Here is a 13,927-nt window from a genome sequence, read left to right as displayed (position 1 = left end):
TCAGGTAATGTTCAAAATTCTGCTCTGAAATTCTTTTTTGTTGTTGTTCTTGGATTCCAGAGCTCATCCATGGTTGCAGTAAGTGTACAACTTTGTACATAGTTAAAAAAAAAAAAATCAAATCAACCATGGGCATGCAGAGGCCCCAGAATGTGTCCTCTATTTGATTCTAAAGAAGGTTGGCTTTTTTTTTTTTTTTTTGAATTGCTGAATTTGGTTATATTTCCAAAAGCATTGTTGATTTTTGTTAGATGGACATTCCACGTCTTCATTTTTGGAAGGAATTTATAGATTTTTCTACTCTAGCCACTGTAGAAAATTAGCAATCTTTATTAATTCAACTGTTCTTGCAAACATACCTCTTGTAGGACTGTGGCTGGAGAAACCTGATTTTGCTGTCTGGCCTGTGTTTGGTAGCTGCTTCTGGAAAGGTCTCAATACCCTCTTTTCCTAAGAAGATTCACCTCAGTTATTTTAACACATTATACCCAACTAGACCAGTTACCTTCTGACATAGAGCTGGCTGATAGCTTGAGAAGGCAGTGTTCTAACTATGGAAAGAGATGAGAATTAAAATACTGACAAGAAAGAAAAACCAGTTTGATTGACCTACCCAACGAACAGTAAGAGCCATACAGCTTTTTAATTCTAGTTCACAGATTTTAATAATTTCAAAAGTATCATCAAGTACTGATTATCAATAGCCAGTGTAGTCTTATGTATTAAGTAATTTTATTGTCCATTTTTGTAGTAGAATTTGAACCAACTTTGCACAAAAGCAAACCCTTTTTTGCCCGGAACAAAAGTCCTTCAGTTCAAGAAGTTTTGCTAAAGACTCTCAGAAATATGTTTGAAATCAATAGGAACTTCTTGTGTTAGTTTGGTATGATCTGTAAGAAGTTAACTGCTTATCAAGACTAAACATGCTACAATTGATTGTGACTGTCTTAAAATATCTCAGTACTGTTACTTCTACTGTGGTGACTCCTTATTGCCATTCCAACATCTGTCCTGTGGACTCTAAACCCTCTCCCTGATACAGTTCAGATACCCTTTATGCCTCTTCAGTCTGCTTTGAGACAGTCAGCATGAAGTGTCTTCACTGTGAGCCAGTGTGGGTTATTTTAGAGCTCTAAGACTCTACATATGCGTTTTTTAAAATGTTTCCGTAGCCGGAAACAGATTTTGAAACAGTTAACCCACCAAAGGAGATCAATGAGGCAACTTCTTTGTGCAAAGTTGAATCATGTGAGGTCTTCATGCTTCTGGCAAAGCTTGTGAATAGCTCCATTAGCAGGGAAGTCATATAATTAAATAACATCATGTGGTATCCTATCTCTTTCATTCCCAATCTTTTAAGATACTAATTAGAGAAATATTTGTGTGCTGCTGTCTAATTTCCTCTCTCCTTCCATATAAAATGTATTGTTCCTACTCCAGGCTTTCATTGTCTTTAGTGCTGTGCTTTGGGTGTGCAGTATTTTATTAAAAATGAAGATTGGGGTTTTTTTTCCACTGAGATAAAATGATTGTGGCAGGGTTTGAATAAATATTCTCTGATAAAATGCTCTTAGGCACTTAGGTCTTTAGACGTCCCGCACCTGAAGGAATTGTGGCCTGCTAGTTAGAGAAGAAATATCTTCTTTCTTCAGGTGTTTAACTACTTTTTTTTTTTTTAATGTTAGCTCCAATACTTGGTGCTGTTAAGATTTGATTTTCTGTGGCTTGTTCCAGTAGTTCCAGATATAATGAAATTGTCAGAAGTGCTGTGTTAAAGTTTATTCTGTACCTAGCATTACCTTATCAACCAGGCAAATTTAACAAAAACATAGTTTTATACAATAAAAACGTTGAGTCACAATAATTGGTAGAATTTCCTGTATCAATCAAATTAAGCTGTGTAACTTTTAACACCTACTCATAGTGTAGAAATAAGTAATGAATGTCATTGTGTTAATAACAGCAATGATGTTTCTGACTTCACAGGTTTGGATTAAAATAGTTAAAATACTAAAATATCAGCCTTCTTGGGATGTGTGTGTCAGGGATGTTTGTTCAAACATCCAAGGGGTTTCTTGGTTTCAGGTTCACATACAGAGTTGTACTCTGACCTGCATTTGTGACTGGTGGAATTTATATGGCACTGGTTTACACTGGTCTGACACCCTATCTCATAAGTGAGCATTTAAGCTGTGCCCTCAGATCAGTTCTCAAATATGAATCATGCACTGCCAAGAGAGTGCATTCTGTTAATTGTAGCTGCTCAGGCAGTTTTATTTCTCAAAATTGCCTTCTAATGTACTGTAAAGCTCAAGGCATAAATTCTAATGCATATTCATACTTATTTCTATGTTTTGTTTCAAAATGGAGCTAATTTGTGACATATTTTCAAGTTCAATGTGATCTACATTGAATTTTATGAATTTTGTGTTTGTTGTCCAAAGGGCAGCTCTTTGTAGCATTATGAAAATTAGAAGACCTTAAGTTACTTCTTTCAAAACCAGCTCAATCTTTTTCTTAAATTTCCAGTGGAAAGGAAGGAAATAGATTTTTGTATGTTTATTTGTGTGGATAATTTTGTTGATGAGCATTTATTAGAAGTTGAAAAAAGCCCCACTAATTCTTCAGCATAACCATCTACTTCATAACAAATTGTCAACTCCAAAGGTTGGTTTTGTTTTTTGTTTTTTTTTTTTAATATCATGTTTCTGCATCTCAGTTTTATATGTCTATGACTCAAATATTTTGAATTCGCCGTAAATTCATTAAAACAGTAGTAACTCTTAATAGCAACTTTTTCCCCCCAAGCTTGAACCTTTATTTGGCAGTTCAAAAACATTACCAAGAACTATATTCTAAAGATCAAACCATTCTTCTTCCAAAGCACTTTTATCTTCATCTTCTATAAACAAAAAAAGGGGTGTTGAAGGATGAGAGAGCTGACAATGACAGATTACCTGTAGTTTTGTTTTCCTGTTTAACTTAGGTGGACCCTGTGCAGTGCCACGTTGTGCTGTAACACAACCCCATGTGCTCAGATCCCATTGTTCTTCCTCCCAGCAGTCCCCACTTCTGCACCACTTTGGGCTGTGGCATAAAGCAGGCAGAGATATTTTATCCAAGTGTTGGTGCCATTCCTGTGGAGAATCAAACAAAGCCAAATGAACAACAGGAGCCAGTTCCAGTAAAAAGCTGTAAAACTCAGGAATAATTGTCATCTAATTTCTTCTGCTGTGCTTTGCAGGACTGTGAATGCTTTTCCCCTCGGCATTTCTCACACAATCTGAAGTTTCTTCCATCTACTCCTGTGTGAGCAATGCTGCCTGTTTGAATGAAATGATAATGCAGTGGTTACTGAAGCGTGATCTATGAAACTGATGTAATTGCTTTCACAATGTCTTTTCTGGGGGATCTTTTTTACTTATCTGTCATTTCTAAAATATAAATTATTGAGACATCAGAAGTGCAATGTTATAGGGCTTGAAAAAGTTCCAAGAATGCAGAGGGCAGTTGAGTGGCTACTTCTTACTTGAAAATTAGCCCCAAAAGATGGGCATGAAGTTCCTTCCGTGCCTTTTAAAATCTGGATTAGTTTGTTTCCTTAACAAAGAACCTATATGCACATTTCAAATTGCTGTTAAGGAGGAAAAAAGTGAATAATTTGAAATTGCCAATGTAAAGGCAGTGCAGTTAGTGGGAGATGTGTGATTATGGGAGTAATGCACTGTGGCTCTGGCAAGGTGCAAAGGAGGAAAAGGACAAATGGTTAAGGAAGGGGATTTTTCAAGGAACTCCTCTGAGATTATTCAGAATCAGGTCCTCTCTTTTGCATCTTTCCTTTTACTCTGACATGTCACTTCAGGAACAGATGAATCTTCCCTTTTCTCCTTGATTTTAGTCTAACATATATCTGATATAGGTGTAATATAGAGACTATTTGTTGTCTGTCTCACTTAGTGTAAGCACTGATATTTCATCCTCACAGCTGCTTCCAGCAGAAGAGTGATCAGATGGAAAATTCAAGATTTGATATTCAGATAATGTGAGGAAAAGTGCTTAGTGTGTTGGAGTGTGGAGTGGGGTCTGTAAGAGCAGGTCCCCCCCCTCTTTTTGTCCCACACTTAATGGAGCAGCCCTTTCTTCTCAGTGTGTTTGGGCTGTGGAGCATCAGTAGTTGTCTGTGTTTGCTGTTAAGGGAACCAGGACAACCCAAAACGCCATTTCATGCTGTCTTTTCCTTCTGAAAGTATTTCAGAGGGGTTTGTTCTTTGAATACAGTGCAAGATAATTGGTCATTTAAAAGGAGTAATCTATAAATGTGCTTTTGTAAAGCAATTGGAGAGATAAATTTTCTGTCAGAAAAAGCTTTAAAATACCAATAATATTCTGAAGTTTATTTTCTAAGATGCATGCACATCCATAATGGATTAACAGCATGTTTTAACGAACCATTTATTTGCTTTAGGAGTGACAGAGAGAAGCTGTTTCAAACAGGATCTCTCATCACCGTCTATCTCTAGTCACCTCCTACTGAACTTAAGGTTGAATACTGGGGGTCACGAGGGAAAGAAAACAATAATTAAAGTGAAGAAGTTGATTGAACTGGGTTTTTTGTCCTTCAGTATGATTAGCATGTGAGAAGCTGGCTGAGTACTCTACTGTATATCATTAGTTCAAACATTTCTGACTTGATTTAGTTTTAATAGTGACTTTTTAAATTGCATTTCTGTATTTTGTGGAGAACAGCTTAAGTAGTAAAGGCAGTAAAAGTTCTCGATAGAAGGTCTTGCTTCTATAAATCTTAATCTTGGAATTCTGTTAGGCTACAATTGGATTGTTTCTAAGAACTCACCCCACCTCCCAAAAAGTTGTCATGGGTTCTTTTATTAAAGCTCAAAAAATTATTCTTAGACTAACAGAGGTGGGTAGTAAGGCAGGAGTGTTTACAGAGCTCACTTCTAAATTGACTGTGATAAGTGGCAATGCAATGTATTATGATTAGAGGTTTCTGGGAGACTCTTTAAGAAGGTTAACTGCAAGGCAGCTCTCAAAAGAAAGCATTTATCTTATTGGTCATCCTTCAGTGTTTTATACTACTGAGATTTTTTTGTGGGTGGTTAGAACCATTTTTTTGTGTTTTATTAGCTGTATCTTGAATACCTCCTACTAGCTGAATGACAGTTTAGGGTTATTAAATCTGTTCTTAGTACATTTTTTTATCCTTAGTTAATCCTGACTAAATATATGCTAGTGAGCAACCCTTTTTTCTCAGTTGTTGCCCATATTTGTTAAAGAAATTATTCCATTTGACATTTGTTTAGGCTGAAGTTTGATAAAATACTGTATACAATATACTTTTTCAGTTTGGCATTCAACAGAGACTTTCATGGATTTATTTCTTTTTGCATTATCTTATCTTACCTTCTAGTATGCTAAGACTTCCTTTTCATATTAAGTAATTTTTTTCACTCCAAGACAGATGCTTTCACAAATGCAAACTTTGTGTGTATTGCTAGAGATCTGTAAGATTGCATTTTTCAGGTGTTAGGTAACATTTATAATTGAGGTACTTTGCTATCATCTGCTTTCTCTAATCCTGTGTCAGGTATTTTTTTAATTCAGATTTTTCTTTGACACTACTTCCAGTGACTTTACTAAAAGATTGATATTATTTTATACTTTCTGTTTGTTTAAAAGCTATCTCTATTATCAGATTAATAATTGATCAATCCTCCAAGGAAAGGAAACTGTATTTGACTATCACTGGGGAATGGTCATTGTCATCACATCTTGGCTAGATAGGAGGAAAAAACCTTGCTGTTTTCTTCTGCAGTTTATGGACATGACTTTTGTTTCTTTGTGCCATGAATATAGAAAAGTTCTGTTTCAATTGGCCATAGCATTTTAGGTTCTCATTATCATGTTGCCACTCATAGACTATTTATTGTAGTTTTTCCCAATGTTTTCTCATCATTTCTCTGCCTTTCCCCACATTTTTTAGCGAGTGCTGGATTCAGTATTTCAGCTAAGACCTTTTGTGTAGATGTAAATACTCACTTCTGCTTGGCAATCTATTTTTGTTTTTACTTCTCGATATGATACTTGCCTTATTCACAACAGATCATCAGTATGGAGTTTCTCCTTACTTTTCTAGGCAGCATCTTTGGTTTGTAAAGACCAATTTTATTCCTGTCTTCATGCCACATGAAAATCCTCCCATTCTGAAGCTGCATTGAAATGTAATAAGTAGATTTTCTGGTCCATCATTCATTAGTTAATGAAAACATTATACAAACTGGAATTTTGGGTAGAACACAATTTGTGTAAATAAATTAATTCCTGGCCATTAGGGCAGGAGTGTTTCTTTCATCTATTCCTTTGTATTTAATATGAAGTGACATTAAGTATAGTAAGATTTTTGTGCAAATTTTCTTGGTACTTCTTAGTGGAAGCCCCAGGACTGTAAGCCCAGATTCCTCAGCTGAGTGTGCTTATTAAGAGACTGTTGTATTCACTGGCTCTGTATTAAGGAGACTTGCCTGAGGTTGCTGTGGGTTGTTGCAGTCAACCTTTGCCAGGGGAGGAGAAATTTCTTTTCATAAATTTTGCTTTTCCAGGGAAAAGTTTTCCCTCTTCTCTTTGCAATGAGCAGCATATTATAGAGGAAGATAATTAAGTTGGAAATCCTAGGAATGACTTTATGCAGGTGAAAGAAAAATGTATATAATAATTGCCAATGTGGAGCATTTGCTGTTAGGTTTAATATATATTTTTTAATTTGAGGGTTTACTTACTTTAACTGTGAAAAGTTAGTGATTTTTTTTGTTGTTTTGGTGTTAAAAGTACTACCCTGTTATTTGTATAACAGATTAGTTTGCCAAAAAAAGAAAGGAAAAACTACTAATAACAGAAGGGATTACTCTTTATAAATATTACTGTTAAAGAATGTCATTTAATCCACTGCACTAATAAATTATTTTAAAATGTATTTTATTGCTATAATTTATTAAACAATAAGGAGACATTTTGGCTGCAAATAGTGATAACATCTCTGTAGAACTGCATTTGGATAGTCATTATTTTTCCTGACACAGTAGATAATTAGGAATTATAAATTATGCTTACACTCTTAGGCACGTTAGCTGAGAGCACATCAGAATGTGTGTTGTTCTTGGTGCCAGTTCAGGTTGTGATTTTCAAAACTTCTTGCACTGAAGCTCATGATGAGTTTCGTTTTCTAGCAGCAAAGGTGAAGTGTATGACTTATCTGAGAGATTTAAATAAAAACCTTACTACCAGTTTACATTTTGGAATGAAGTTTACTTCATATTTGTAAGTGAGAAGATTATTATTGACATCTACTTTGCTGGGATCTTAACCTTGTTCCTAGTGGCCAGATAATCTCAAATGTTTGCTGCAAAAACAGTGATGTTAATTTTCTATCCAGGTCCCTGGATAGCTAAAATAAATTGCTCCTGGCTATGAGGTTTTGTTCTTCTATAGGAAACTTGAACTATGATGACAGGCTAGCATAACAACTTTCACAGAAGTGGGTAAACTAGTTTGCAAAATGTTATCAATAAGCTATGATAATGTAGAGATCCCGATCTATCCTGAGAGGAAGCTTCAAAAATGCTTCGATCTCTTCACTTCCAATGCCTTACAAGTGTGGGCAAGGTCTTTTTCAGCCTCTGTCTTCCAGGGATTTTTTGGGGCTGGATCCTAGGCCATGCAGGAATAAAGGAGGACATGGCTTTAGTCAGGTGCTGTGTCACAACCTGCATCTTTGCTTTGTACTCTGAAAAGTAATAATAAAATCTGTTGGGCTTCTCTGTCTTCCCTCTGTACAGAAGGAGGTAATTAATAAGGATTTAAACAACCACTATATCATTTGGTAGAATATACAGTCCTGCTTTGCCGTACTCTTGTTAACCCAGATGCCTGGTTAAACCCCACTTATATCTGAGGTTATTGCTGTTCAGATTATCCATGATAATAAACATGGATAATATGCTGACACATCCAGGAATATGTCTGTGCAGACAGGTGCTGTGCCCACACTGTGGGCAGACAGGTGCTGTGTGAGCCAGCTCCAGTCTGGAAGCCATCAGCACTTTGCGTGGTGCTATCCTCGAGCTAAAACACCTTGTCTCACAGATAAGTGAGGCTTTACAGCTTCTGAGCAGAGGCTGACTCACATTTGGGTGACTCCAAGAGTGCTGGCAGTGTGCGTTTGCATTTGATGTGTTCATCATTCCACGTGGCTGGGGAAGGGCTTCCATAGAAATCCCCACCGTCATATGGCACAGTCGTCTCTCCACATTCATATGTTTAAGGCCTCCCAGCTCCACTTAAATTAACTACAAAGATAAGATTAAAAAATCCATTGGCAATAATTTGGGGGGCTGATTCAAACAAATTTGTGCTGTGGGTTTGATTCAAATCTTGGAGTGTCTCAGTGGACCACTTGTGGTGTCATTTGACAGCAGCTATTTCACATGACTATGAACCATCATTTCCTGGAAGTGCTTGATATGAGTCATTATTTCCTGGAATTAAGTGTTTGGTCACATATTTTTCCAAGCATTTTCCCAAGATAGGAAAATCCCCATCAGCTGAGAAAATAAATGCTAAGGTCTGCAAAATTTTGTGGGTTTGAGGCTGCAGTATGCAGAGTGCAGATTTTTCAAAGCATGTTGACTGGCTCTCCTCTCCCATGAAAGATTTCACCTCATCTGTTTCTTTAAAGTGGAGTGGAGAATGTTGCACAGCTGAACAGTTAATATCACAAGAATGTATGATCATTTTGGCTGGCAATGCAAAAAGTATGGATGTGACTGAATCCTATTATCAGTTGTTGAAATCATACCAAATAATTCAGTAGTTCTGACTCTTCTTCCTCATTAGTCAGGTTTGTGCTTTTACTGCCAATTTAGAGGCAGTGACATGATCTAAACTTCAGAGAAGTAAAATTTCAGTATAGCTTCATGTTGTTTTCAAGTTAATTTAAACCTTTTATTCAATTTTTGGCTTTTTACACTGTAATGTGTGTTACTCATCATTAAATAACTATATATCGTTAAAAACCTCACGGGTGACAAGTATTTACTGTGGAATTTGCTATTAGAGGGCAGACATATTATATTGGGGCTGGCTGGCATGGAGTTAACCTACACAACTTCAGAAAGAACCTAAAGATGTTCTAAAACCTCGGAAGTTCTGAACTGTAGATTTCTTAAGCACGCTCACAATGAAAATAGGATTGTAATGGTATTGTGAATGTTTATCTTCAGATATAACTGGAACATTGTTACACTTCTAACTAACCTTTCTCTGTAATTTTCTGAGAGTGTGCTGCCAGAAAATTGTAGAGGAGCTAATCTTATTTAATTTAGAACAATGTATTTTATGGCTATATGCAAAATGCTGTATCTTTTTCTTTGGCTTTAAAGTCGCAGAATACCTTTATTTCTGCCAGAGAACTTGTGTTATCACGCCTGATATCTGTGAGGGTGGGGAGGCCCTGGCACAGGGTGCCCAGAGAAGCTGGGGCTGCCCCATCCCTGGAAGTGTCCAAGGCCAGGTTGGACAGGGCTTGGAGCAACCTGGGATAGTGGAAGGTGTCCCTGCCCATGGCAGGGATGGGACTGGATGGGCTTTAAGGTCTCTCCCAACCCAAAACATTCCATGATTTTGTGATAAATTACTTCCTTTCTGCAAGTTGAGAGGAGTTGAATAGTGCAGCAAATCAACTTTTATTTCACTGCATTAAAAATTTAATATTTTAATTAAAATGTTATAGAATAGATATTATATTTGAATACAACACATGAACAAACTGAGTCTTTTACAAATTACTACACAGCAATTTTTATACATTATTATGAGGTTTATAGAAAAACAATATGCCTATATTTCATTTCAAATTAGCATTATGGATATGTAACCCCTCTGCTATATATTTTTTGTTTAATGTTGGTTATTTAAAATAATTCATAGCTATGATTTAAATTAAGACTGTTGGAGTCATATGACATTCTCTTTTAAACATCATTTAACTGAGATATGAATGAAGAAGACAGAATAATAAATGAGACTATTAAAGTGTATGAATAAAATGCAACTGTTTATCTAAAATTGATCCATGTCGCATAACTTCGACTAAAATAAATGGGTTGTTTTTCTTTGACTCCATCAGAAATATTGTCCTATAAACATTTATATTAATACATTAGGAATTTTGAAATAAAAGTGGAATAACTTTCTTGACATTTTTGCTGGCAAGCAAAGGACTGTGAGAATTCCAAACTTTTAGCTCACCTTGACTGTATGAAGTTCACGAGCTGTATTCTTACATTTATTAGCAGTTGGAGCCTAAGGTTAATTTATGATTCATTTATCCATGTTTATTTTTTAATGATTGATCTTATATAGTTCTGGGAAAAGGCACAGGCCATAACATATTCTTTTCTAAAAGCTATTAGGTATTATGTGCTTTTTCTTGGCTGATAAGTCATAGTCTGTCATTGAATACATTGCAGAAGGTGAATATATTTTATTTATGAAATTAAAGGAAAGATTATGGCCTTGCCAGAGCATGAGCATTTTAGGGTATAAGATACTGCAAGATCTGTGCTTTCAACTGCATGTTGTAAAAAATTGTCTTTGTCTTATGTCCTCACAAACTATTTATGATGGCCCCTGTGAGTGTCTCTGTGATCCCATATATATCTGAGAGCTGTAAGATTCTGCTTGCTCTCTGAAATTGAGGGGTCAAGATGGCAAAATAAGTTATTTCTCATGAACAATCAGATCAAAAAACTTGTATTTTACTTCTAGAAATATATTTTTGTGTTGGCACAGTGAATAATAATAAATCCATAGGAAAACATGTAAGTAAATACGAGGGAGATATCCAGAGATTTCTGCACTGAGGACCCTAGTGTACCAAGTTAACAGGATAATATAAAAAGTTGTTTTATCTTTATCACTTTGCTCTCTAGTATTCAATCTCTATGATCTGAATAAGTCAAAAGAGATTTGTGTAAAGTATTCTAGAATTCAGGAAAGTGAATTGCAAAAAAATATCAAAGATATTTAAAAGCAAGAAAATTCAGAGAACTCTTGTTAGTTATCATATTGTACTAACATAAACAGAGATAAATGTTTTATTAAGCAAATAATGAAAAGTCTATAAAGAGAAATTTTGGGCTAATCAGTTTATTTCATGATTTGGTTAGACCTGACAGAGTTTGCTATTTAAAGTCTTCAGAAGGTAGGTGATTGTTCTAGTGGTTGAAAGAAACATCTCATGTAGTGTGATATAGTTGTATGTATTCTGTTTTAATGAGAATGTTACAATTTTAATTTTATTTTATTTTATCAGACAGGAAGCTTTGCTTGCTGCAATTAGTGAAAAAGATGCAAATATTGCCTTGCTTGAGCTGTCTGCTTCAAAGAAAAAGAAGACTCAAGATGAAGTAATGGCTCTTAAACGAGAGAAGGACAGATTAGTACATCAGTTAAAACAGCAGGTGGGGAGACATTAATTTTCATACTTTCATGGTAACAGACAACTGGCATCATTTTCATTTGTCCTGTTTTATTCTGATGTCCTACTGGAAGTGTTCAAGCCAGGTCTGACACGTGACAGCAGTTGCAAAAGGTAGGATGTGTTCCATTTAAACGTTTATTGCTTCTCTGGAATTGTTAAGAATTAGCTGCATATTTGGCTCATGCAGCCAATACATTTTCTTTTCCTTCTTCACATAGTTTCCAACCTTCTTAATTCTGTGGGAGAGGAGAGCAGATGCTTTTTGCATAAAGCAGGATCTGTCTGTTCTGTTGACTCTTTTTAACCTCCTCCTGTTCTGTTATTTGCTTATCTGTTGTAAAATAACTGTGTTTTCAGTAGGCTTCAGGCTTTCTGAGAGGTTATCTAGAAATTATGATTATCCTTAAAATAAATTCTCAAATGGGTAAAAATCTCTCTGCCTTCAACACTATAAATCATTTGAGGTTTAAGTAAAAACCACATAGTTAAAAAAACCCTCTAGAAATAGATATTATCGCATCTGTTCCATCCATGATGCAGTTGTGTCTCAAGTCAGTCAGCTGGCCAGGAGATATTTCACCCAAATTTATATGATAAATAGGCTGATGTGCTTCATGTTTTTTATCACTTCACCCCACTGTGCTGCACCAGAGCAGATGATGTTGAATTCCAAATAATTTTAGGGATATTTGTTTTGGTTTGCTTTGGAAAAGAGAGGGTAGTTATTTTCTTTTTTATCTTCCTTTTTTACCTTCATCTTAGGTTACTGATGATTAAATGAATGCACCACTTTGCCATGTTCCATGATACCTATCATGGATATTTTAAAAATGCTTGTCAGAGACCTGGGCAACTTTTGTTGTGCTTGTTTTTTGTTGTACCTTTAAGCTGTTGCTGGAGAGTGTTCCAAACATTGATAACTTTCTTCAGACAGAGAAAAGGAACAGCAGAAGAGCATTGCTAGAGAAGCATTTTGTTGGATAACTTCAGTTACAATTGTAACCAAATACTTCAAATACCTCCATTATTTATAGTGATAAAGATCTTCAGTAAAGCTATTTAGCTAGATTAAATTGATGCCAAATAATCTCCCTGTTATCTTAGACACCACAAAAAAAGAGTCACCAGGAACAGGAATGTGGTTTAACTAGGTCACCACTTTATTACACTTAAGAATTATCTGATAATAGAGGTTGTAGACTTCACTCATTCTTCTTCAATCCTTTTGGGAAGAACCACTGTCAACCCCCAAAGGTTTCACATGTTCATCCACCACAAAGGCTTGATCTGATGTTGCTGGGCAGGGGGGCAGTGACAGATTTCACCCTGTGTGATACATCCCCCCCAAGTTCCTCCATTTTCTTGGGAGATGCTGTCTCTTGAGCTGTCTCTGATTCACAAGGACTTCAGTGAATGACCAGCTGCAGCACCACTTTTTTTCTTCTGGTCTTATTTGTCCCATCCTCCATTTCCACAGCTGTTGCACTGCTGAAAGAGAGAATTCAAAAAAGCCACAGTTCTCCAGCCTAATGGGATCATCAAAGGAGAAATATTTATAAATATTAAAGGATGACTCACTAGATAATGCTAAAAATTCACATAAAGCCCTAAATTCATCCCTGGTCTCTTCTGTAAGAGCAATTTTTGCTCTGAGAGGCAAAATAACTTGTTGGTCCATGATAAATATCTATATTCCTCTCATATATATCCACATTTTCAGGCCTTTGGGAATGTCAAACACTTTGTAAACTACTATTAAGACATTTATTTTAAAATAATTTGTCACAATTTTTCACACTGCAAAAGAGGCATCTTAAAGAAGTGAAATATCCTGACTTTGTTGGGAAATGAGAATATTTAGGATTTATTTTAATAAAGCTACAGATAGGCATATCGTATTGTAAAGATTAAAATGTTATTTATATGAATGAGTTGAGTCATCTTTTTATGGATTGTGGCTGTGTGAGTTTAAGTAAAAGTTCTGTTATTTTTAAGCTGGAAGAAGAGAATTGTTTTTATGTCAAAACCTAGATAACCTAGAAAAATTATTTGTATCACAGTGTATTCAGCTGTAAAATTAGTAGTAATAATGCTGACCTCTGTGTTGCAAACACATTCTCACAAGAAACAAACATATTTAATTGTAATGATTTAAATACAATTTAGCAGCTGCAATCTGTCAGTTAAATATTTATTGTTTAGTGCCTTAAATAAATGGAACCATAGTAATACACTCCTAGAAAAACAAAACCACTGTAATTGCTTTGATTCATACACCAAATGCTGTATTTTGAGAGCTGTAGAACTTTGCAGTAGGCTTTAAAAAAACCTTTCAGAAATACAGTATTAAACAAAATTACCATGTGGGCTTGG

General features: G+C 35.6%; 1 protein-coding gene across 1 annotated transcript in view; it reads left to right on the top strand.

Moving 5' to 3' along the window:
• The window catches only part of ERC2 (ELKS/RAB6-interacting/CAST family member 2), a gene marked incomplete at both ends in the record, with an annotated part of 345,331 nt that overhangs the window by 256,217 nt on the left and 75,187 nt on the right, over positions 1-13,927 (top strand). Inside the window, one exon of the mRNA XM_082289123.1 lies at positions 11,387-11,534. Coding sequence (XP_082145249.1) covers positions 11,387-11,534 — 148 coding nt within the window. The remainder of the gene's footprint in view (positions 1-11,386; positions 11,535-13,927) is intronic.

This window comes from Coloeus monedula (assembly GCF_965178545.1).
Source record: "Coloeus monedula genome assembly, chromosome: 11".
In the NCBI taxonomy this organism is placed as follows: Eukaryota; Metazoa; Chordata; class Aves; order Passeriformes; family Corvidae; genus Coloeus; species Coloeus monedula.
This window is presented reverse-complemented; position numbering and strand designations above follow the sequence as displayed.